The sequence below is a fragment of the Furipterus horrens genome, unplaced genomic scaffold (genome assembly GCF_987537825.1).
Source record: "Furipterus horrens unplaced genomic scaffold, mFurHor1.1.pri manual_scaffold_7, whole genome shotgun sequence".
Lineage (NCBI taxonomy): Eukaryota > Metazoa > Chordata > Mammalia > Chiroptera > Furipteridae > Furipterus > Furipterus horrens.
This window is the reverse complement of record NW_028327177.1, coordinates 43854688-43876973: the sequence shown is the minus strand read 5'-3', so window position 1 is coordinate 43876973 and position 22286 is coordinate 43854688. Positions and strand designations below refer to the sequence as shown.

At 40.5% G+C, this 22286-nt stretch overlaps 1 protein-coding gene across 2 annotated transcripts in view; it reads left to right on the top strand.

The window, feature by feature from the left end:
- CHD7 (chromodomain helicase DNA binding protein 7) overlaps positions 1–22286 on the top strand; it is a 199361-nt gene that overhangs the window by 48719 nt on the left and 128356 nt on the right. For both annotated transcript variants that reach the window (XM_090283655.1, XM_090283654.1), the window contains exon 2: positions 17230–19056. In XM_090283655.1, coding sequence (XP_090139781.1) covers positions 17401–19056 — 1656 coding nt within the window. In that variant the 5' untranslated portion in view covers positions 17230–17400. The remainder of the gene's footprint in view (positions 1–17229; positions 19057–22286) is intronic.

Below are 22286 nucleotides of genomic sequence, written 5' to 3'. Positions count from 1 at the left end.
TTCACAACTGGTATTTTCCACATTTCTAGATGCTGATCTTTTTTACCTCCATCAGCAGCCCGAATATTTCTGTCTTCACTTTTTCTCTGTGACTGTTGTAGGCTTTTCTAAAGTGTCGAAGAGTTGTCACAATTGGCCACCATTATTCTTTGCTGAGAGGTGGTGGTTTTATACATAAACTTTTAACATTTATTAGCTTAATTTTTGACAATGGTTAGTAAGAGATAAAAATGAAAAATGCTGATGTGAAATCACAAACTTGGGCTGGAATGGGGACCTCTCAAGGCTATTAGTTATGTAAAATTGGGGGCAGGTCAGCTCTGGGATGGGTTCAGAAATAAATGACAGGATGTGCAGAACTCAAGTTTTTGTGGTTTATTTATTGAAAAGAACTCTTGATTTTTACTCCCTTCAACAAGCATGCTCATGCATCTGCTTTATCCTCACCACAGTGGTAAGTACTGGGGATGAATAGGGGCAGCAGAGCAGCCTTCCAGGGGTGTGCAGCCTGGGGCGCTGGGCACAGGCCCTGTGGTGCTGGTGGAAGTCTCCCAGCTCCTCAAAGTCTCCAGGGCCCTGCAAATTGCAGACATGGTGCTCCAGATTCCAGATGAGGGGCACATACTGATGGCGAGTTGTTAGGGAAAGAGATATTTTAAAAAATGGCCTGTGATCTCTTCTGAAAGTGTTCAGAATTGTAGAAGCAGAGGTCAAGGATGGTTTGAAGATGAAATTCCTTCTGGTTTCTTGACGAGAGAGGCCTTCCACCTACTTGCATGGTCAGGTAGTCTGAGGAAAGAAGTGTCCCAAAAGCTAGACCTGCAAGAGTAATCATAGTGGTGAGCGAAAAAGTTAATATATTTTTATATTACTAAGCATAATTTTTAGGTAGTTACACCATACTCCAAGCATTCCTGAAGATTACAATTGTGTTATTAACCTATTTTATTATTGGAAGAAGAAATTAAAGAGGTTTCTCCTCACTCATTTGTTCAGTAAATAAATGGGGAATGGAAAGAATATGTTTAGTATTCAGTTTTTCTTCAGAGCTTTATAGGTTGCCTTGTTGCTACATTCTGAACTCTTTAGTCGTTAATTTAATGCAAGGATTGCAGTTGTGTGGCCGTAAGCTTATATTGTGAGTGATTAGGGAGAGCTTGCGTACTGCCAGCCCTTTTTAGGTGTAAAGGTAGCATGAGATTTTACTTTCTGAGAAATTTCCTTCAGGTGATGACTTGGTCTTTGGAGTGACACTGGCAGGACCTGACAGGTGTGTGATGCCTCTTTTTTAAAATAGAGGGAGTGCCTGCAGGTGGCCCACCACCCTGACTTCCCTTTCTCTAGGTGGGCTACCCCTTCATAGCATTGAAGTGAATGTGTTCTGAGAAATGATGGCTTCCTAAGCTATGTAACCCAGATGCCTATTTACCTTTCGGGAGGAAGAGTTTAGAATTATTAGTGGTTCCTGGGTAATTTTACATTTACATAATTATTTACATAATATTGTCTTTGATTTATCTGTGTAATTACTTTTTATCAATTGTCTGTGCTGCTTGAAATTGTGATTATTTTTCTGCCACTAGAAGTGAATTTCAGAAGAGGACAGCTAGACTTTGCATGTTTCTAATTGCAGAGCTACTGTCGTAGAGTGGAGGGTATTCACTGTTTTGTCAGCCCTTTTCCACCTCCTCACCTCCCAACTCTACAATGAGAAGCAGGAACCAGAGAGACACAGCCTCGCCTGCTTGACATATTTTGTATATTTAGATTTTGCACATTAGAGGAGAAAGTGATCCATCTGCATTGTGTCCTAATTATGTGCCGAGTACTGTGTTAAAGTGCTTTATGAATACAGCCTAACTTAGTCCTCATAAATTAGAGGGAGGTGGTATTATCTGTATTTTAAAAATGAGAAGAGGAACTTCTACAACGGGGTGTCATTTCAGAGTGGGTCTCAGAACTTTGTGGGTTCATAGTGCTCTCTGCCTATGCTGTTTTGTTGTTTTGTTCTCTGGGTCTTCTGTGGTTCCATACAAATTTTAAGGTGGTTCTATTTCTGTGAAAAATGCCGTTGGAATTTTGATAGGGATTGTACTGAAGATTGCTTTGGGTAGTATGGATGTTTTTAATAATATTAATTCTTCTAATTCACAAGCATTTGTGTTTTTGGTTTTTTTCCCAATTTATTTATTTAAAGATTCTATTATTTTTAGAGAGGGGAATGGAGGGAGAAAGAGAGGGAAAGAGACATTGATGTGTGAGAGAAACATCGATCAGTTGCCTCTTGCACGCCCCCAACCAGGGACCAGGGCCACAACCCAGGCGTGTGCCCTCACCAGGAATCGGACCAGGGACCTTTTGGTTTGCAGGATGATGCCCAGCCAACTGAACCACACCAGTCATGGCTCAGTGTTTTCCTTTAAAACTCAAACCTCATAACCATAGGCTCCTTCTGTATTCAACAAACCAGTGGAAGCTGCTGCAGTGAAACCACATTTACTTCTTGTTTACTTCTATGTATCTGCACTTCCTTCTCCTTGTCCTGATGGAAGAGGCAGATTCTGCCCCCTGTGCACTGTATCTTCTCCCATTTTCCTTCTCTGGAGACTCATGTCCTTAATTGTTTCCCTTCTTTCTGTGTCCCTTCTTAGACCTCTTGCTTTCTATGCCTCCTCCTATTATTGTTTATGTGTTTTATCTAACAAATGCTTATATAGTGCTTACTAAGCGGCAGACACTGTTCTATCTGTATTACAAATATTAATACACTTAATTTTCTTAATAACCCTATGAAACAAATACCGTTATTATCCCTATTTTATATCGAGTCACAGAGGGTTACATGACTTGTATTTGGACACAGTCGTATTTCTCTCGTGTAGAGGAGACAAAGGCTAGCCCTCCATTGCAGCTAGCTTTCTCTACCTGCTTGGTCAGAGGTTGGGAGCCGTATCTACTAACTCTTCACCCACTATCACCTTAACTTGAGCACTGGAGTTGCCTCCTCTACTGTGTGGAAACTACTCTTAAAGTTAGTAATATCTACTTGTGGCGTTTGACAGACACTTTTATCTTATTTCTCTAGAGCGTTTGAACTTGTTGATCACTTCCTTAAAACTATCTTTGGTGTTTGCTTCTGTCTTGCTGGCTGACTCCTCAGCCTGTCCTGTAAGTGTTGGCATTTTTCAGAATTCTGTCCTGTTCTCTTGTCACTCTAAACATATTCTCTGGATGACCTCCTCCACTCCCAGACTTTTCTTTACTTCTGTTTGTCAGTGACTTGAACAGCCATGTCTTCAGCTCAGCTTTCTCTCTTGAGCTCTTCACTTTTTACATTGTGCTGCTATAACTGGATAGCTCCATATGGATTTTCTCAACACCTCTTTCTCTCACCACATATAAACTCTACTTCTCTTCTGTTCCCCAGAGTCCTGTCAGTTTAGACTCTTCTTCGTCCAGCCAGAAACATCCAGTCAGAAACCAAGTCAGGTGGTTGAGTAGTTCTGTCTTTTGAGTATCTCCACCTTTTCCTTTGCTGTATGGTTATCTCTTACCTGCATTCCTGTAAGAGCCTTCAGACTGGTCTTCTTGGCCCTAGTTTTTACTATTCTCACCTCTCCCACTCTGTGATACACATTTTAGTAAGGGGCATTCTTTTTAAAATGCACATCTTTCTAAACACTCACTCAAAGTTTTGCATCACCTCTCCATGAATTTTGAATGAATTCCAAGGTCTTTCATTGTCTGGCCTCCATGTAAGCCATAAGCCACATTGAGGTATTTGCAGACATCTGAGTGTATTCTGCTTCCCTAAGCCTCAGGAATGGATTTTTAGTTCTTCCTGCTCCTCTCGCTCAGATTCTTTACCTGCCAGTCTCTTTCTTGAGTCCTTTAGGTCTTAGCTTAGACAGACTCCTTTAGACCAGCACTGCCTGTTAATTTTCTGTCATGATGAAAACTCAAGTGAGCTCTGTGTTTGTGCCCATTTTGGTAGCCACTAGCCACTTTTTGGCTGTTGAGCATTTGAATGTGGCTAGTGTTGCCGAGGAACTGGACTTAAAATCTTATGTACTGGTAATTTAAATTTAAATAGCCATATGGGGCTAGTGGCTACTGTATTGGACAGCATGGGGACTGTTGGGAGGGGGCCTGTGTGCTTCTTGGCATTCTGTTCTTACCTTTACCAACACTTTCCCCAAGAACAAAATAGCTGATAGTATTGGAGGGGTCAGAAAAAATTCATAAAAACAAACTCAGGAACTCAAATTACATTTATATGAAGACGTTAAGATTATTGCAATGCAGAAAAATCATTTTACTAACACAAGATTTTGATTTATCAAGAGCCAGTTACTTTCAGCATATTCACATGGTTGCTTCTTTTATACTGGGTTTACATCTGAAATGCTTAAACGCAACCTGTGGACAAAGAGGCTAGGTGAAATTAATGATCAAAACTTACTTCAAACACTTTATTTTTTTGTGGCCTCCAGATAGCATTACAGTTTTTCATGATACTTGATATTGGGTTGTTAGCAAATATCAGTGGAACTTAAAATAGGTGAAAGCAGTGTATAGAGATCTTTGAACTTTTTTTAAGGGAAAAGATGTTCAGATATAAGCAATGAATAGCATTTAATGCATTTCTTTCTTGGGTGCACATATAGGTAGAATGGAAAGTTGAGAAGAGATTGCCTAGTTCTTTGGACCCTGTTGATTGGAAACTGTCCTAGGCCACGCTGATCTGTGAGGTCCTCTCTGAAGGTTGGAGATGGTCATTACACAAACAAGGCATTGTAAAGCTAAAGTACTATTACCAGTATGTGGTTCTCCTTTTAAATGGCACAGTATGAGTAGAGAGATGGAAGAGGCCTTAACCCCCTGTCCCACAACTTCCCTGTGTGAACAGAATCTTAGGAAGGCGGTGCAGCTTTTTGACTTGCCCGTGTTTTTGTGGCCAGAGGAGGGTGTGCAAGTAATATACTGAGATGTTATATAATGGCTCATTCCTTAAATATTTTTGAGGCACTGGATCTGGCATTGGGATTACAAAGTGACAGACAGAAAATGCAAGGTCTTCTTTGATGCACTCACCTGTCCAGGTACTCTGGGCATATTTAAAGAGATATCATAGGGGGACATTTAAATGGTTCATGATGAAAGATTATTAAAATATAGTCTATATTCACAAGTTAACCTTTCAACAGGACATCATTTCTTCAAAGAAAAATATGGAAAAGAATTCTTTCAAAAAGTAAAATAACAAAAATTTAGATTCATCATACCAAAAGGTTATAAAATGATTCTGATAGATTAAAAAAGATACTAACTACTAAGTTTGTATGCAACCAATAAAGTTATTTGGATATTAATGACATAAACAATTTCAAGTACCAAATGGTATTTCAAGACTTCTCCCTTTACTAGGATGAGGAAAGGAAAAACAAAACAAAACAACCCTTTTCTCACTGTTTTAGGATTGTAGAGTTTTAGTTGCTAGGGAATCCTGGCAGTTGAATGCGCAGAGCTCTTGACAAGTGACCAAACCAGAGTACAGAGGGCTTGTGAGTATATTTTTGCAGCAGAAACTTCAGAATATTTTTTGCTCTTTCTAGACATAAAATGCATTCTGAAGATGTAGTGTAGGCAGTATTCTATTTAATGGGGCCCTTTGCTTTACATACAGAATCCTTAATGCTGTTTTAGAAACTTAGAGGTAATGTTTGTCATAGCCACTGGTCTTTAAAGGTAGTAAGCTCTTGGTAGCATAGTTATAAACTTTATTTATATTCTTCAGAATTGTATGTAGAAAAAATTGTGAATATTTTTAAATCATCTTTGAGAAACAAGTGTGAAGTGGAGAATTTGGTATGTTTAGGATGTAATAGATATGGGGGAGGAAATTTGAAAAATGTGGGTAGGAACTGGACAGGGATGTGCAAAAAATGAACCTAGGCCACCAACTTACACCATACACCAGCATAAACTCAAGATGGATCAAAGACTTAAATGTAAGCCGTGACACCATAAAAGTCCTAGAGGAAAACATAGGCAGGAAAATTTCAGATATCCTACGTAACAATATTTTCACTGATACATCTCCTAAGGCAAGGGAAATAAAGGAAAAAATAAACAAATGAGACTATATCAACAAACAAGTGCTGGCAAGGATGTGGAGAAATGGGAACCCTACTGCACTGTTGGTGGGAATGCAGACTGGTGCAGCCACTATGGAAAGCAATATGGAATTTCCTCAGAAAACTAAAAATGGAACTGCCTTTTGAACCAGCGATTCCGCTACTAGGACTATACCTGAAGAATCCTGAAACCCCAATTCAAAAGAACTTATGCCCCCCTATGTTCATTGCAGCACTGTTTACAATAGCCAAGTGCTGGAAACAGCCTAAGTGTACATCTGTAGAGGAGTGGATTAAAAAGCTGTGGTACACTTACACAATGGAATACTATGTAGCAGAGAGAAAGAAGGAACTCCTGCCATTTGTGACAACATAGATGGGACTAGAGAGAATTATGCTTAGCGAAATAAGCCACGCAATGAAAGAAAAATACCATATGCTATCATCCAATACAGGAGACTAATGAACAACACAAATAAATGAACAAAATTGAACAAGAAACAGAGTAACACTTATCAGGGGGGAGGGAGGAGGGAGGGAAGGGGATAAGTAGGGGAAGGGTTTAGCAAAGGAACTGATATAAATAACCCATGAACATGGACAGCGGGGTCAGGATGGACTGTGGGAGAAGGGGTGGGCTGGGTGGGGGGTAGCAATGAGGTAAAAAGTGCGACAATTGTAACAGAAAAACAATAAAAATAAAATTTAAAAAGAAAAATAATGTGGGTAGGTATAATATGTAAATACGATACTATCGCTGATGAAATTTAATTATTTAGATTTCCTTATCTGGATCATACGTTTACTAGCCACTGATGTATAGTAGTTAAACTCACTGAAACCATACAAATGGGTAGATGCAACCGTTTGAGGCTGTAGTAAACTCCGTATTTAAAAGATAAGTATCATCTGGCTCTTTCTGTATTTGATTAAATCAAGTGCAAATTCAATTATAAGGCTTTGTTGTTAGCCTTAAATTATATTGATCATGTTTATTATACAAAACAAATGTCATACCTGGGAGAAGCTCATTTTCTCACTTTGCCTTTTTCTCGTATTACAGTCTCTTTTACTTGCTAACTTGAGGTAAGCTTAATCTGTGATGAAAATGGACACAGTAGAAAATTATAACTACATAAGTAGGATCCCTTTTCAAACTGAAATAGAAAGTTTATTTGTAGGTTAGAATGATACTCCAATATCAGGAATCTGCTACACTCATGTAAAAAGTACCTAGAATGGCTAGTTAAGTGATATTTATGGGAAATATGTGAAGCACGCCATTGCAGTGAGCTTTCAATGACATTAGAGAAGCATGGTGCAGTAAAATTCTAAAAGAATTTGTTACAGAATGTATTGTAGTTTTTTGAGACAGATTTCAGTTATGAACTGATTTACTTAGGATAGTATAAAAGGTATTTCATAGTTAGTTTTCCTCATAGTGCACAGTTAATTGGGGGAGGGAAGCTCAGAAGATTTCTGGGTGATGAGGAGAGGGGCCAGTTTAGGGCGGAGCTTGGCTGTGAGTGCAGGAAAATATAAAGTTAAACATATAGAGTTTATGGATAATAACGTTTCCCTTTTTATCATGTTCTAATTTAATGAAGATATTTAATTTGACTAAAAGATAAAGCAGGCTTATTTAGCTGCATGAAATTGATAGCTTTGATTAACAATAGTTATTTTATTATGGTATTTTTTGGTAATCGTTTTGATTATCAAATAATGTTGATTATGGTAGCATTGTAGAACCTATTGATGTTTACGGTAGTGTAGGTATAGAAAAATGTTTCTAGCTTTGTTGTAAGGCAGAATGGTTATGAAGTAGTAGATGCGAAACTGTTAACTATATATTCTAGCCTTAATTCCACTTGCTTTGTCAAATATTTGCAATAGAAATTTAATATTATAGTCATTGAATAAGTTACATTTTCTTCCCTTTTTTTCTGTAGATTTACTTTTTTGAAACCATGTGTAGCTCTGCAAAATACTTTTTCCAATTACCTTTTAATGACCTCCTCCACTGTTCTGTTTCACTTTTATATTGCTTACTTCTCTGATGGAAATTTGAAATTATATAATTTCTGTGTATTTCTCTTTTGCATAGAATATGGCATCTTAGAAAACTGTTAGAGGTTACTGTGTGATCTCTGCCCTTGGTGTCCTGTGACACTTCGCCTGTCTCTGCTCAGGTTTATTCATGATGGATAAGGCTCTTCTCATCACATGTGCTCCGCTCTAGCAGAGAAAATAGATTAATTATTTTCAGATGCAGTGTTGCCCAAGGTTTTTTTTTCTTAAGGTAAAGAATGTTGATAGTATGTGAAGACTAACATACCTTTTCCCTGTATTTCAAACCCGGCAGGACTGGGGACAGGTTTAAAATTCCCCTTGTAGTATAGGACAAGATCCTGCTTTGGGCTTCCCAGAACATTTTAAGATGTAGAAGAATGTAGGATTTTGCCGATCTGTTAGTTAATCAGTGACAACTGTAGTTTAGTATACAATTACCGTAGTTCTTACAGAGCATCTGGCCATTTGCTGCTTTCCAGCGCCTCAGCATGCTGCTCTTGTCCCACCTGGACATCCTCCTGTGGTTTAGAGGCAACTTTAGAGGGATTAGTGATTGCCAGGCGTCCCTGGACAGAGGGTGGCCTCACAGCTCCTTCTTTCCCTCCATCTGTCCTCCTCTCACTTGTTGTAGGTTTGACATCACCACCTCACCCAGATGGGTGTGTGTGTGTGTGTGTGTGTGTGTGTGTGTGTGTGTGTGTGTGAAGTCACTAGCTTGAAATAGGGCTGGAGTGCGTGGGAAAATGTTTTCAAACGCTGATTTTTTTTTCCTTAGGCCAACTATCATGTGGAGTCATTTGCCTTTATAGACCAATCAATTTTCTTTCTTTTTTAAATTTTATTTACTTTTAGAGAGAGGAGAAGGGAGGGAGAAAGAGAAGGAGAGAAACAGCAATGTGCGAGGGAAGATTGGTTGCCTCTTGTACACCTCCAACTGGGGACCTGGCCCGCAGCCCAGGCATGTGCCCTGACTGGGAATCGAACCAGCAACCTTTTGGTTCACAGGCCAGCACTCAGTTCATTGGGCCACACCAGCCAGGGCCCAATCAAGTTTTAATAGTTTAAACTATCCCAGGATATTTTACAATATTAAGCAAGACACACTATCAGTGGCAAAATTTTGTAAAATTTATACTATTCTATTAGTCTGCACTATAAACATCCTTCAAGTGGGTTGAAATACATTTTTGAAGTTTAATTTTTCCCTATTCCAAGTAAATTACACTAAAAAGTTTTCATTTACTTATTTTTGGATTTATTTTTACTTGCTTTCCCCCTTATCTATAATATTAATTAGGATAGCAATAAAGAGATATAGGATAGATCCACATGTCTGACATAGATTCACATCTTATTACACATAGAGAGATGTACAGATATTTATATATGTCTTTGTCCTCATTGCTCTACTGCCATATAATGTTGAATACTGTCAGTGTTACTAGAATGTATAATGGGCTATTGCTGGGACACTAAACTGAATGGCAAGATCACCTTGTGGTAGGATAAGCAGGTCAGCTGTCTGCTGGTTATCTTCTCAGGGGTTTAGTTTTTGAAGGAGTTAATTTCAGGGAGTGATGTTTCAATGTTGAATTGCAGGGTATAAAGGCTGTTCTCTAAAGGACACTAATTTACATGATTCTTGTGCTTTAGTGGCACAACCTACATATTGGACAGAATGAGCCTTTTGACCCATTTAGAAAAAAAAATTAGTGCTGTGGCCATGCACTCTCTATGAACTGTTAGTTGAGTGCTGTTTCATTAGTTGCCTTGAAAGAAAACATATTAGCCTCAACACTTAATGTGGAAAAAATAATCTTTATCTGAAAGGCAGCTCAGAATATTAAACTCCTCAAAGTTATGTAGAAATAACTGAAAGCTTTCTGCAAGAAACCTGTGAAATAGTGTGTTATGTAACATAGCATTAGATACTAATGTTAACTGCATTTTTTTTTGTCTTGCAAAAATGATTGGCAAGCAGATGGAGGTATCTTTTACATTAAACCACTTTTAGATGTCCACTACTTGTAAACTATTACAAATTAAAATTTGTCACTAACCGTCATTCATAATTTTTTTGGGTAAGGTCAGTATTGTTTCTTTGTCAGTCACAAATGCCAAGACTATCTGTATTACTTGCTTTGTAATTCTTTGGGACAATTAATTTCTTATTGTTTATTTGTTCTCCCATTAATTGAAGAGCATTCACACCTATAGTAAAGAGGAGCTCAGAGTCTGAGAGCAGGACTCCTGAACTTTAAAATGTGCAGGAATCACTAGGGACTCTTGTTAATAAAATGCAGATTCTAGGTCAGGAGGTCTGGGTGGACTCAAGATACTGCGTCTCTCACCATCTCCTAGGGGGTGCCAGTGGTCCCAGGACCCCCTTCAAAGGGCAAGATAGAGAGGTAGTTAAACAAGAACAACCATGTGTTGGTTTTGTAGCTTTTGTCCCTGTTGCAGTGGAAATCTTATGGAGGGTTTCAAAATCAGCCTGAGGGGGAGAGGGCTGAGGGTCAGGAAGCTTCTCTGGATAGGACTGAAAGAGGCCGGAATGCATAGCCTGGGGAGCGGGGGTAAGAAGGCAGGTGTAGGGGCAAGAGAAGTGTGAGGATGTGAATGCATCACTGGCAGTAAACTTCCAGTGGTTGACAGGCCTAGCCTGGGTAATTGTGAGTGTTTTACATGCAGAGGGAAGGGAATTTGGGGATCTGATTACAAAGTGCCTTCCACCACGCTGGAGCATTTGGACTTGATCCTAAAAGCTATGGCAACTCCTTTAAGGATTTTAATCAGGAGAGAGACATGATGAATTTTGTGGTTTAGAATGGAAGATCATTTAATCAGCTGTGTGAATGCATTGAGATCAGGCTTGGGTGAACCAGTCTGTAATGCTTTGTCCTTCTCTAAACCAGGAAGGCCTGACTTCATCAGAGGTAGTGTGAATTGAGAGGAGGTAGACTTGTGAGATGTGTGGGAGGCAGAACCAGCAGGTTGGTGGATGGGTTGAATATGCAGGATATCTGAGGCACTTATTACAACAGTAGGCTGTACAGGACAGGGGCCACATCTGTATTGTTCAACTCTGTATGCCCAGTGTCTGTGAAATGCTTTATGCACAGTAGGCACTCGCTAAATACTTTTTAAATGAATGAATGAATGATGGGAAAGATCAAGGGTTTTTTATCCTTTGGCAGGGTGGGAGCTGTGAATGGAGATAACTATTAGCTGCTACAGGGAATACTGATGCCAAACATAGCATTACTTGATACAATATCAATTCCGAGCATAGTTTTCCCTATTTGAAAAAAATAAATCTTCCATTAATATCAGCAAAATTGGAGATTACCTCATGCTATAAATGGAGGCTAACTATAAATGCAATTCCTATTCTCTCCCCCTTTTTTTCATTTGGTGCTTGGACTAATATAGACCTTCTGAAGTACTTCAGGCCCTTTTTTATTCTTTCTACCTCTTTTTCTTCCAATAAATAGTGAATGAAAATAATATACAAAGCCACTGAGAAAAATAGTGACCTTACTATAGTTATGGAGATTTTTAGTTGTAAACATTAAGCTTGCAAATTATTAAAGGGCAATGGTACTATGGCAATTGTAAGTGGAAAGGATTTTGAAATCAACTATTCCTTAGTACATGGATTTTGTGTAGTTGAGAATCATTCCTACCATAATAAAAATTATTCATTAAGAAACATAAATATATGTGGGAGATAATACAGAAAGGAGATAATGTATGTATAGGTTGAAAAATGTAGTTAACATAAAATATAAGGAAAGACTACTATAAATTTTCATCACAAGGGTAGATGTAGACCTTGGAAAGAATACTCATCTCTGAGCAAGAGGAAATATTTTTCATCAAAGAGAATTGCTACTATATGAAATGGTTTGTGTCTAAAAATGTTACCTCTAAGAAAAAATATATAAGTCAAGCTGTCCATAAAATGTTCTGCATTGATGGCATATTCATATATACACAGTAGCTAGCCACCAGCCCCATGTAACTATTGAGCACTTGAAATATAGCTTGTGCAATTGAGCAACTGAATTATAAATTTCATTTAGTTTTAATTAATTTAAGTAGCAACATGTGGCTAGTGATGGCTGTGTAGGACAGTATAGTCACAACGAGTTGGCACCACCCATGCATACTAATGAGGAAGAAAATGTGGTCTCATCCAGGGGGTTCAGGAAGGGTATCATCTGGTCCATGGGGAAAATTTGGAATTGACTTGTGGTGAGCTGATGTTCTGAATTTGGAGGTATTTTCTAATTCTTTATCTGGGTCATTGTCCCTGGATTGATGCCTTCTCCCATGGCAAACCTTGGCCTGGCTGGGCTTTCCTCTTCCCCCATCTGCTGTTGGGGGCCACTGGTGCATTGTCCATGGGCTGTCCACAGGCTTCATGGCCCAGATGAAAGGACTTACACTTTGAATAGAAACCAAGCATCTTTATCTTCTGCGTGTTCACCTGTCAGCTCATGGATCTTTCCCCTGTCTGGATATGATTTGTACCCTTGATGATCGAGAGACTTCTTCATGGCTTGTGCTGAGGGTGGTGATGTGTGTTTTTCTGACTGCTAGAAATTCTGACACATGCTTCACTGGGTCCCAAGCATCATTGCCACAGTTACATTCTATACCCCAGGTTCTTTGGAGGTGGAGAAGAGGAATTTAAAGAGTACAGCTAGAAACGAAGCTATAGAACAGTAATAGTCTCCAACATCTGAAAGGCCATCATCTTTTAACTTTGCACTTGCCCAGGTGTTGGATATTGATGAAAAAAGGATCCTGTGGATGGATTCTACCATGTGAAAGGGTTTTGTAGTCACCTGTTTCCTTGCAGGCTTTCCAGATCTCTGTTATACCAAATTAAAACATGGCTACACAGTAGCTAAGCATTGTTTATGGAAATTTGGAAGGTCTGAAATTCACTTCAAAATACTAATATATAGTTTTACACAACTTCTTTCATCTTGGTTTATTGTAGACTCTTTGCTTCCATCTCCCATTATGTTCTGTTTATTTTCTTTTTAGATCTGCTTATTTTTTATCCTGCTTAATTCCAATGAAATTAACTAAGCTTTATTGTGGTGCTAATATGTGCTGCTTCCTAAATAAATTTTTTTTTGAAAGGAAACTCTTCTATTTGCTAGTGTCAGTAATTGTTTTAGTGACTTATCTGAGTAAAATGGACCTGATTTGAACCTTGAACATTTTGCCCTCCCTAGTAAGCTGCCATCTCATCTATACAGTTCTCCTTCATCTTTGGGAATTGTTGGCCATTAAAACAGTTTGTGGAAGATATTTACACTTCTCAGTCTGTAAAAGGGGTTTTTCATCTGTTAAATGAGAAGGGGTTTGAATGAGAAGTTCTCCAAAGTGCTTGCCAGCTCTGAAATGTTCACAGTTGGTTTCACAGTGAGTCTCTGTGGTGGTGGCGATTCCATCAGCTTAGCTGTCTCCTTGGGACCCCTTCTCCCCCCAGACACAGGCACCTTCTGAACTTGTTCTTAGGACATACTTTCCAGTAGGGCACTGTGTCTTCTACTGTGCACTGTATAATATCACACATAGTTAAAACACTTTGCCATCGTAAATTACTTAGAGATATTTTGTAAAATGATGTCCTAATTTTTATAACATAACCCCCAACTCTTTTAATTCTTATTTAAGAGGTTGATTACTTAGAGAAAAATGTAAGCTCCATGAGGACAAAGGAAATTTTGTTTGTTTTTATTTAGACATATCTCAGCACCTACACCAGTGCCTGGATCATACTACATGCTCAGTAAATATGTTTTAAATAAAAAATGTGATTTGAGATTTAACTTGCTTTTTATTTAATGCCAAATCAAACATTAATACAACTTGAATATTTATTACCTGGGTAATAATTATGAAAATTATTTGATAACACCTAAAATTTGTGTCTCTGTTTCTTCTTTTTAACAATCTATAAATATGCTATTCAGTATGGTAGACACTGCCTCCATATGTACATTTTTTACTTGAAATGTGGCCAGTAGGAATTGAGATATGCTGGTGTGAAATACATACTGGGTTTCAGAGACTCAGTACCAAGAAATTTAAACTGTCTTACTCATTTTTCAATATTGTTTGGATTTTGAAGTGATAGTATGTTGCATATATTGGGTTAAATAAAAATTATTAAAATTATTTTCACTCTTTTGGGTTACTTTTTAAATGTGGCTATTAAAATTTTTAAAATTACATATATGGTTCTGATTTGGTGGCTCATTGAACAATGCTGATCTAGACATAGAAATGTAGAAATTGAGTGCAGAGAAGGGAGCAGCCTTCTAAAAGAAGTTTTCAATGAACATCTGCTAGAAGCAAAATTATATGTTGCAGCTGTGACTTGGGAACATGGGTGTTCAAATGGTCTTGATCAAATTTAAAAAGACCAAAATAAATTAATTAGATTAGCTCAAATGAGAAATATGAAATCCAACTACTAGATGGATTCCTAGCATAGTCGCCAGCGATCTTGAGGTCAGAAAAGGGGCATGAAGGCGGGGTGGGTGGTGGCTGAGCAAACGCTAGCAGTCATTAATGACAGACTGAACCACCGTTTTGAACTTCTTTGCCCAGAACTCTCCTGATTGTGGTCACAGTTGTGGGCAATGTATTTACTTGATTTCAGGTAATGCTGTTGTTTTTCATGCCACTGGAAAATGGACTCTCATGGGAGGGAGTAGGGAAGTAGAAACCCAGGAGTCAGGTAGGGTTACTTTCAGTAAGTGTTCTGTTTTGTCCCTTCCCAAACCTGAAGGTACGTTCTTTTACCCATCTGTTCCAGGCTGGCTGTGCCTCTGCCTGGGTCAGTCCCCTGGAGCTGGCTGGGAACCCCATCCAGTCAGTAGCATTTCTTCCCATGACATGTGGTAGACCCTGGAGGATGCGGCTGTTATCCTATAAAAACAAGGCCATCAAGGACATATAAGTAGACATTGCCTTCCTTAAGCTAATTTCAAAGGTTATTTTAGTAAGTGGTTAGTCTGCATGGCTGGTTTAAGCTATTATCAAGTCCATTTCACTATTTATTTCCTTGAAAGCCAGAATGAGCCTTGAATAAATGAAGACTGCTTAGGCTTTTTAGGAGTAAATTTAATTTATAAGTATTTGTTTTATTTGGCCCTGGAGATTTCTCCTCTTTCTTTTGGATTTTAAAGTAGTTGTGTAGTAAAGCAGCATGTCTGTAAATAAAATGGCTTTTGTGCTCATCTTATTTTCACCGATCTGACCTGTTTTTGGAGAAAGTACATAAGAGAATTCATGGCAGTTAGCAGTAGAGTGAGGAGACCTTTGACTTTAGCTGACAGCTGTCACCTGAAAACTACAGACCTAGAGACCCCCTCAGGTGTTACATCTATACTTCTGACAGTGAACAGGAATGTTGTTTACATTTTCTGTAAGCAAAATTCTTCCCTTGTTAGGCATATGTTAGAATAGGGCAGCAGAAACTGATTTATTTTTTATCTGTCTCATTGGTGAGTTCTCAGCACTGTTGGGTGGCCCATTGTTCATAGAGAAATGTGTCAGTGGAATTTATGACTGAGCCCTGTTTAGAACATCACCTTGGATATTCTTCCATAGACATTGTTTTTTCTAGTTGGGCAGTATCACACAATGCTTCATGTGCTTACGAAAGAGGGAAACAAATGAGTTAAATTCCGAAGATGTTTAAGATTTCAGACATTTTTTCCTATGTGAATTAGTTCTTTATTAGGTTGTTCATTTAATTAGCATTCAACAAAAATACTTTCCTGTTTTGCTTGTTGAAACATTCTTTAAATTGGTTATTTTAATTGGACACAAAATCTGTTAGGAACTGTTTGAATTAAATGCAGAACCTTAGACAGTGTATAAGGTGTGCTATAAACATAGGATGCTGACCAATGTGCCCGCCCACTTTTCCTCCTACTTGCTGGTGTCCTGCCCTATCCCAAGAGGTTAAGACAAGGGTGGGGCTGCATGGATATATCTATATATTTTTTGCATGGATATTTTGGTTCTCTTAAGAGAATTTTCAGTTCTGACCAGTTTGGGGGAAAATTTTCTCTTTCTATTGATGAGCACAGTCATAGAAACTGCCCATCCAGCTAGAGTCTGTCTGAGTGGTCACATGAACCCCTGGTTCACCCACAGCCCAGAGCCCCTGGGTGAATAATGAACCTGTGATTGGACCTCGTCTGTCGGCAGTGCAGACCAGGAACATGGTGGGCCCAGAGCCACAAGTGAAATCAGTCCCCTAGGAGAATGACAGCTTTTCTTTTGGTCCTTTCTGAATCCTGTATACTCCTGCCACTAAACATAATAAAATTATGAATTTATTGTACTCTGAAACTTGCTTTCCAACACAGTTATGGACATTTGTTCATTCAATGCCTCTGTTGGTGTTACATAGTTGTAGGTGGGCCGCAAATATCTAATTTGTACAAAATGACTGATTTTGGTATTTGTATAATCCTCTAGTCAATTTAACTAAGTTGGGCTTTTCGCAGCCCTTGGAGCTGCGGCTGCTCATCTGATTACACTGCTCAAGGGAATGAGGTTAAGGGCAGGCTGTTGGTAACCAGAGCATTTCTAGGGCTTTCGATCAGCAGATGGGCCGCTTGGCTATATTCATACATCTGCTTGCCTGCTGTGGCAGCTGCTGCTGCTTCATGTTGTGTTCTTTTGTTCTGTTCCATCCAAGAATGGAATGCTAGGAAGTGGAGTGAATGGATTAATTTAAGGTTAAGGTTAGTGTTTTGCTTGCTTTCTAAGTAACTGATTATAATAATGCTTCTGATAGAAGCTAATGAGTTTCTCTTAAAGTGAACTAGGTTTATAAATACAGCGCAGTGAGGGGGCTAGATTAGTGTTGTTGATGAAAACCAAATTCAGATGCGTAAAATACAGGCAGTTTTGTCATTTGTTCCTAATTCTTTGTTTTCTTCCTTCCTCCTCCCCACCTCCCACTCTTCTCCAGGACCTATATCCAGACTTTGCCTGACACTGCAGGGTCCAAGAGAATTAAAGAAATATGGAATGACATGAAGATTAGTTAAGGATTACAGGCTTTGAGGACGAACACCGCAGTGTAGTGAAGCACAGACAAGCTCCTGAGCTGTAGTTTGGAGGAGCCGTGTGTTGGAAGAAGATGGCGGATCCAGGAATGATGAGTCTTTTTGGGGAGGATGGGAATATTTTCAGTGAAGGACTCGAAGGCCTTGGAGATTGTGGTTACCCTGAAAATCCAGTGAACCCCATGGGTCAGCAAATGCCGATGGACCAGGGCTTTGCTTCTCTGCAGCCACCCCTTCATCATCCCTCCACTAATCAGAATCAAACCAAGTTGACCCATTTTGATCACTATAATCAGTATGAACAACAAAAGATGCACCTGATGGATCAGCCGAGCAGGATGATGAGCAGCGGCCCTGGGAACGGACTCGCGTCTCCTCACTCGCAGTATCACACCCCTCCCGTTCCTCAGGTCCCTCACAGTGGCAGTGGCAGTGGCCAGATGGGAGTCTACCCTGGCATGCAGAACGAAAGGCACGGGCAATCTTTTGTGGACAGTGGCTCCATGTGGAGCCCCCGGGCTGTTCAGGTACCAGACCAGATCCGAGCCCCCTACCAGCAGCAGCCGCAGCAGCCCCAGCCGGCTCCGTCGGGGCCGCCCACGCAGGGCCACCCTCAGCACATGCAGCAGATGAGCAGCTATTTGGCACGTGGGGATTTTTCCCTGCAGCAGCACGGGCAGCCACAGCAGAGGATGAGCCAGTTTTCCCAAGGTCAGGAGGGCCTCAATCAGGGAAATCCTTTTATTGCCACCTCAGGCCCCGGCCACTTGTCTCACGTGCCCCAGCAGAGTCCCAGCATGGCACCTTCCTTACGTCACTCAGTGCAGCAGTTCCACCACCACCCCCCCGCTGCTCTCCATGGAGAATCCGTTGCCCACAGTCCCAGATTCTCCCCTAATCCTCCTCAACAAGGGGCTGTTAGGCCACAAACCCTTAACTTTAGTTCTCGGAGCCAGACAGTCCCCTCACCTACTATGAACAACTCAGGGCAGTATTCTCGATATCCTTACAGTAACCTAAATCAGGGATTAGTTAACAATACAGGGATGAATCAAAATTTAGGCCTTACAAATAATACTCCAATGAATCAGTCCGTACCCAGATACCCAAATGCTGTAGGATTCCCATCAAACAGTGGTCAAGGACTAATGCACCAGCAGCCCATGCACCCCAGTGGCTCACTTAACCAAATGAACACACAAACTATGCATCCTTCACAGCCTCAGGGAACTTATGCCTCTCCGCCTCCCATGTCACCCATGAAAGCAATGAATAATCCAGCAGGTACTCCTCCTCCGCAAGTCAGGCCTGGAAGTGCTGGGATACCAATGGAAGTTGGCAGTTATCCAAATATGCCCCACCCTCAGCCATCTCACCAGTCCCCCGGTGCCATGGGAATCGGACAGAGGAATATGGGCCCCAGAAACATGCAGCAGTCTCGTCCGTTTATGGGCATGTCCTCAGCGCCGAGGGAGCTGGCCGGGCACATGAGACCAAATGGTTGTCCCGGAGTTGGCCTTGTGGATCCACAAGCAATCCAGGAACGGCTCCTACCTGGCCAGCAGCACCCTGGTCAGCAGCCGTCTTTTCAGCAGTTGCCAACCTGCCCTCCGATGCAGCCCCACCCGGGTTTGCACCACCAGTCTTCGCCCCCACACCCGCATCACCAGCCTTGGGCGCAGCTCCACCCATCGCCCCAGAACACCCCGCAGAAAGTGCCTGTGCCTCAGGTAAGGGAAGGCTGGTCCGGCCTGCCTTGTGGTATAAAATGTAACGCGGTGAACTTATCTGGTAGAATTTTTCTTTACACTTCGTGAGTAGCATTTTCATTATGAGATCCTTAATTTTAATCTTGTTAAGCTGCCCCATAAGCTCGTTTTTAAATATTACTCCCTTTATTTTACTCTCTCACATGTTGACTTATGCATTTATTTGCTTATTCAAAAAGTCTGATTCCTCCTGTCCCAGGAATTGTGCTGAGTGCTAAGAATGCACAGGAAGTTGCGTTGTCACTGCCAGCAGTGAGGTGGACATTGACTCAGAACAAATGTCTTTTCCTTCTTCTTCTATTCTTGCTATTTCTGTCTTCCCTTCTGTTTTAAAAATACATAAAAAACTGCAGTTTTATGTGTTTGTGGTAGTCCCGCCCACCTCTTTTAGAAAATTATAATTTATTTCCTTGGGAAGCTGCAAAATGTGTTCTTCTGTGATATGTATTTTACCAACTGTTGAATGTTAGTGTGAATTTAAATTGCAAACTGTAGAAAATCACAGTAAACAGAGAAAGTGCTTGGTCTCTAAGGGACTTGGGTTCCTAGCACTGAAACAGGAGTCTTCCTCTTTGTAAGCTGGGGTTTTTGTTATCCTATAGAATTTAGAAGCAGGCAGATTTAAGTTTTAAGCTCTAGCATTCACAAAGACATCTTTCCGTTATAAATGTTGATGTTTTTGCCTTAGGTGTAGGAAAAATAAATTAATACCTATGCGTACAGGTTACTTTGAGCACTAGTCAAAAATACGTATTGTTCTCCCACTGTGATTGCCACTCTGAGTTTGGATGGCACAGTAGATGAGGTTAGAGCAGTAAAGCACAATGCTTGTTCTTTTTTTTTTTGTAATCCTCACCTGAGGATGTGTTTTATTTATTTTCTTTTTAAAGAGAGAGGAAGGTGGGGTTGGGAGAGAAAGATCAAGATGAGAGGGAAACATCAATTGGTTGCCTCCTGTATGTGCCCTGATGGGGGAGCGAACCCATAACCTAGGTATGTGTCCTGACCGGGAATCGAACCGGCAACCTTTTGGTGTACAGGATGATGCCCCAACCAACTGAGCCACCCAGCCAGGGCCACGTGCTTGTTCTTAATGAACTTAAAATCAATTTAGGGAAACATGACCAATATGCAAAAATATAAAGCAGAGGAAAAGACCACACATGATTATGTGACAGTTGTCCAGATAGAGTAAATACCTGTGGATAAGGATGCTTGGAATTTAGCTGGGAATTAGCCACAGAGAGTGCACTAAGGATAATTTTTTGGGATGGAGGATGATTGGTTAAATGGGACATGGGAAGTCAAGCTAGCTGCAGGGAAGGGCTACTGTCTGGTATTGTTTTAAGGAATTTGCACTTCAATGGGGAGCCATTGAAATTGATTAGACAGTCCACAGGATGACTGGGAGACCAGAAGATAAGTTGTGAGCCTGTGGTCCAGGCCTGTGAGGACAGTTTGGACCAGGGATGGGGGAACGGAACAGAAGGAATTGAAGCACTGTGAAACTAAAAGGGTTTGGTTGGGAAACAAAGTTGACTGGGATATAACAAGTGGAGAGGCATTGAGAACAGAGACTCAGAAGCTTCAGAAGTGTGGGGAGGATAGGCAGGCCTGGGGACGTGGAAGTCAGGAAGAACCTGAGGACCCAGGACATGTAGGAGTGTGGGGGAAGCTGCCCTAGGTCTGGCACCCTTCTAGATTCTCAGGAGGCCCAAGGTCAGTGGGAGCTGCCCTGCTTACTGCCCAGGAGAGCCCCTTCCTTCCTCTCCTAACCTGCAGCCCAGGGGAGAGGGCTGTTGGGACCTCTCCTGAACAACCGGAAAGGGAAGGTGAGAAAGGTGGTTTGACAAGATGCCAGGAGCAGTGGCCCTCGTGGAAACAAGGGCGAAGGAAGGAATGGGAAAGATCAGATCGAGCCAATTTGTTTTCCTTTATCTCCACTTGACAGCGAAATGTTCCTCAACTTTACCAAAGTGCTCTCTCCCTGAGGCTTGCTGTTCCTGACGTCTGTGGACCTGGGTGGCTTTTAGGGCAGAGATGAGTGTGACTTCCTCTCCAGGAGTTCTTCTTTTCTTGTTCCTTGGGAAGCTTCGTAGTAAGCAGCACATCTTTTCAGAGTTTTGTCCTTGTCCCAGCATCTTCTTTTTTCATTGGAGAGCAATATAATCTGATTCCTGAATGGGAATTGTTGATCTTATCCAGCTTTCCCAAGTATTAAGAGTACAAATATTTCAATGGGCATTTCGGAGAAATGTCGTGTTTGGGTCATTGAACTTGGGAAGGTCCCTCAGTGCCGTGTCCTGGCCAGATGCTGGGGGACATCAAGTATATTTCCCTTTTTTTTCAGGTCCGACTTCTCGAGTGCCATTATGGACAAACTTGGAACTGAATAAGGGATGTAAACAAGTACATTTGAGGAATTTTCATTATATAAGTTCTACTGCATTTTAAAATTTTGCTAGTGGCATTTGCTTCCTTATTTCTGCTTCACTTTGTGTTGTCTTCAGATTTTGAAACTCTCAGTTCTGAAAATAACACTGAGGAGGTGTAAAGTCTTGGGAAGAGCATAGACTTTAAAGTCAGAAAAGTATTTGACTCCAAGCGCTACTGTTTATTAGTGTGAGGGCCTTAGGCAACATACTTAACCTCTCTGAATGTCAGATTCCTCATCAGTAAAACAGTACTCACCCCAAAGGGTGTTGAGATCAAGTGGGATAATAAATACCACGTGCCTGGTATCATGTTTAGCCTGTGGTCTATACACGTTAGTTTTACTCTAGGTTTAATTTCTGATCTCTGACACTGCAAGCCTTAATTGCCATTTCACGTGTAAATGCAATGTAAAATTACTTTTATTTTTAAGGAACAGGTTAAATGTTAGGAAATACAGCCTTAGTTATAAAACATTGGATTTGATTTGTACATATATTACCCCCCTTAGCCTACGTTGCTGGGTGTGATGAGGGTAATGATGTGGGTAATTCAAAATGCCATCACAGAATCCTAAAACCCCTATTTCCCTGTAAATGACTCAAGTTCTGCTCTAGCAGATATATCTATCTAATCATGTTTTGCTTTTAAAACTACTAAAACTATTTTGCATTTCATATATGACAGAATAGTGGTTCAAAACTATCCTGTGTAGCAGGGAAGTTGCCAGAGCAGGTTGAGATACTGATGTACTTTGC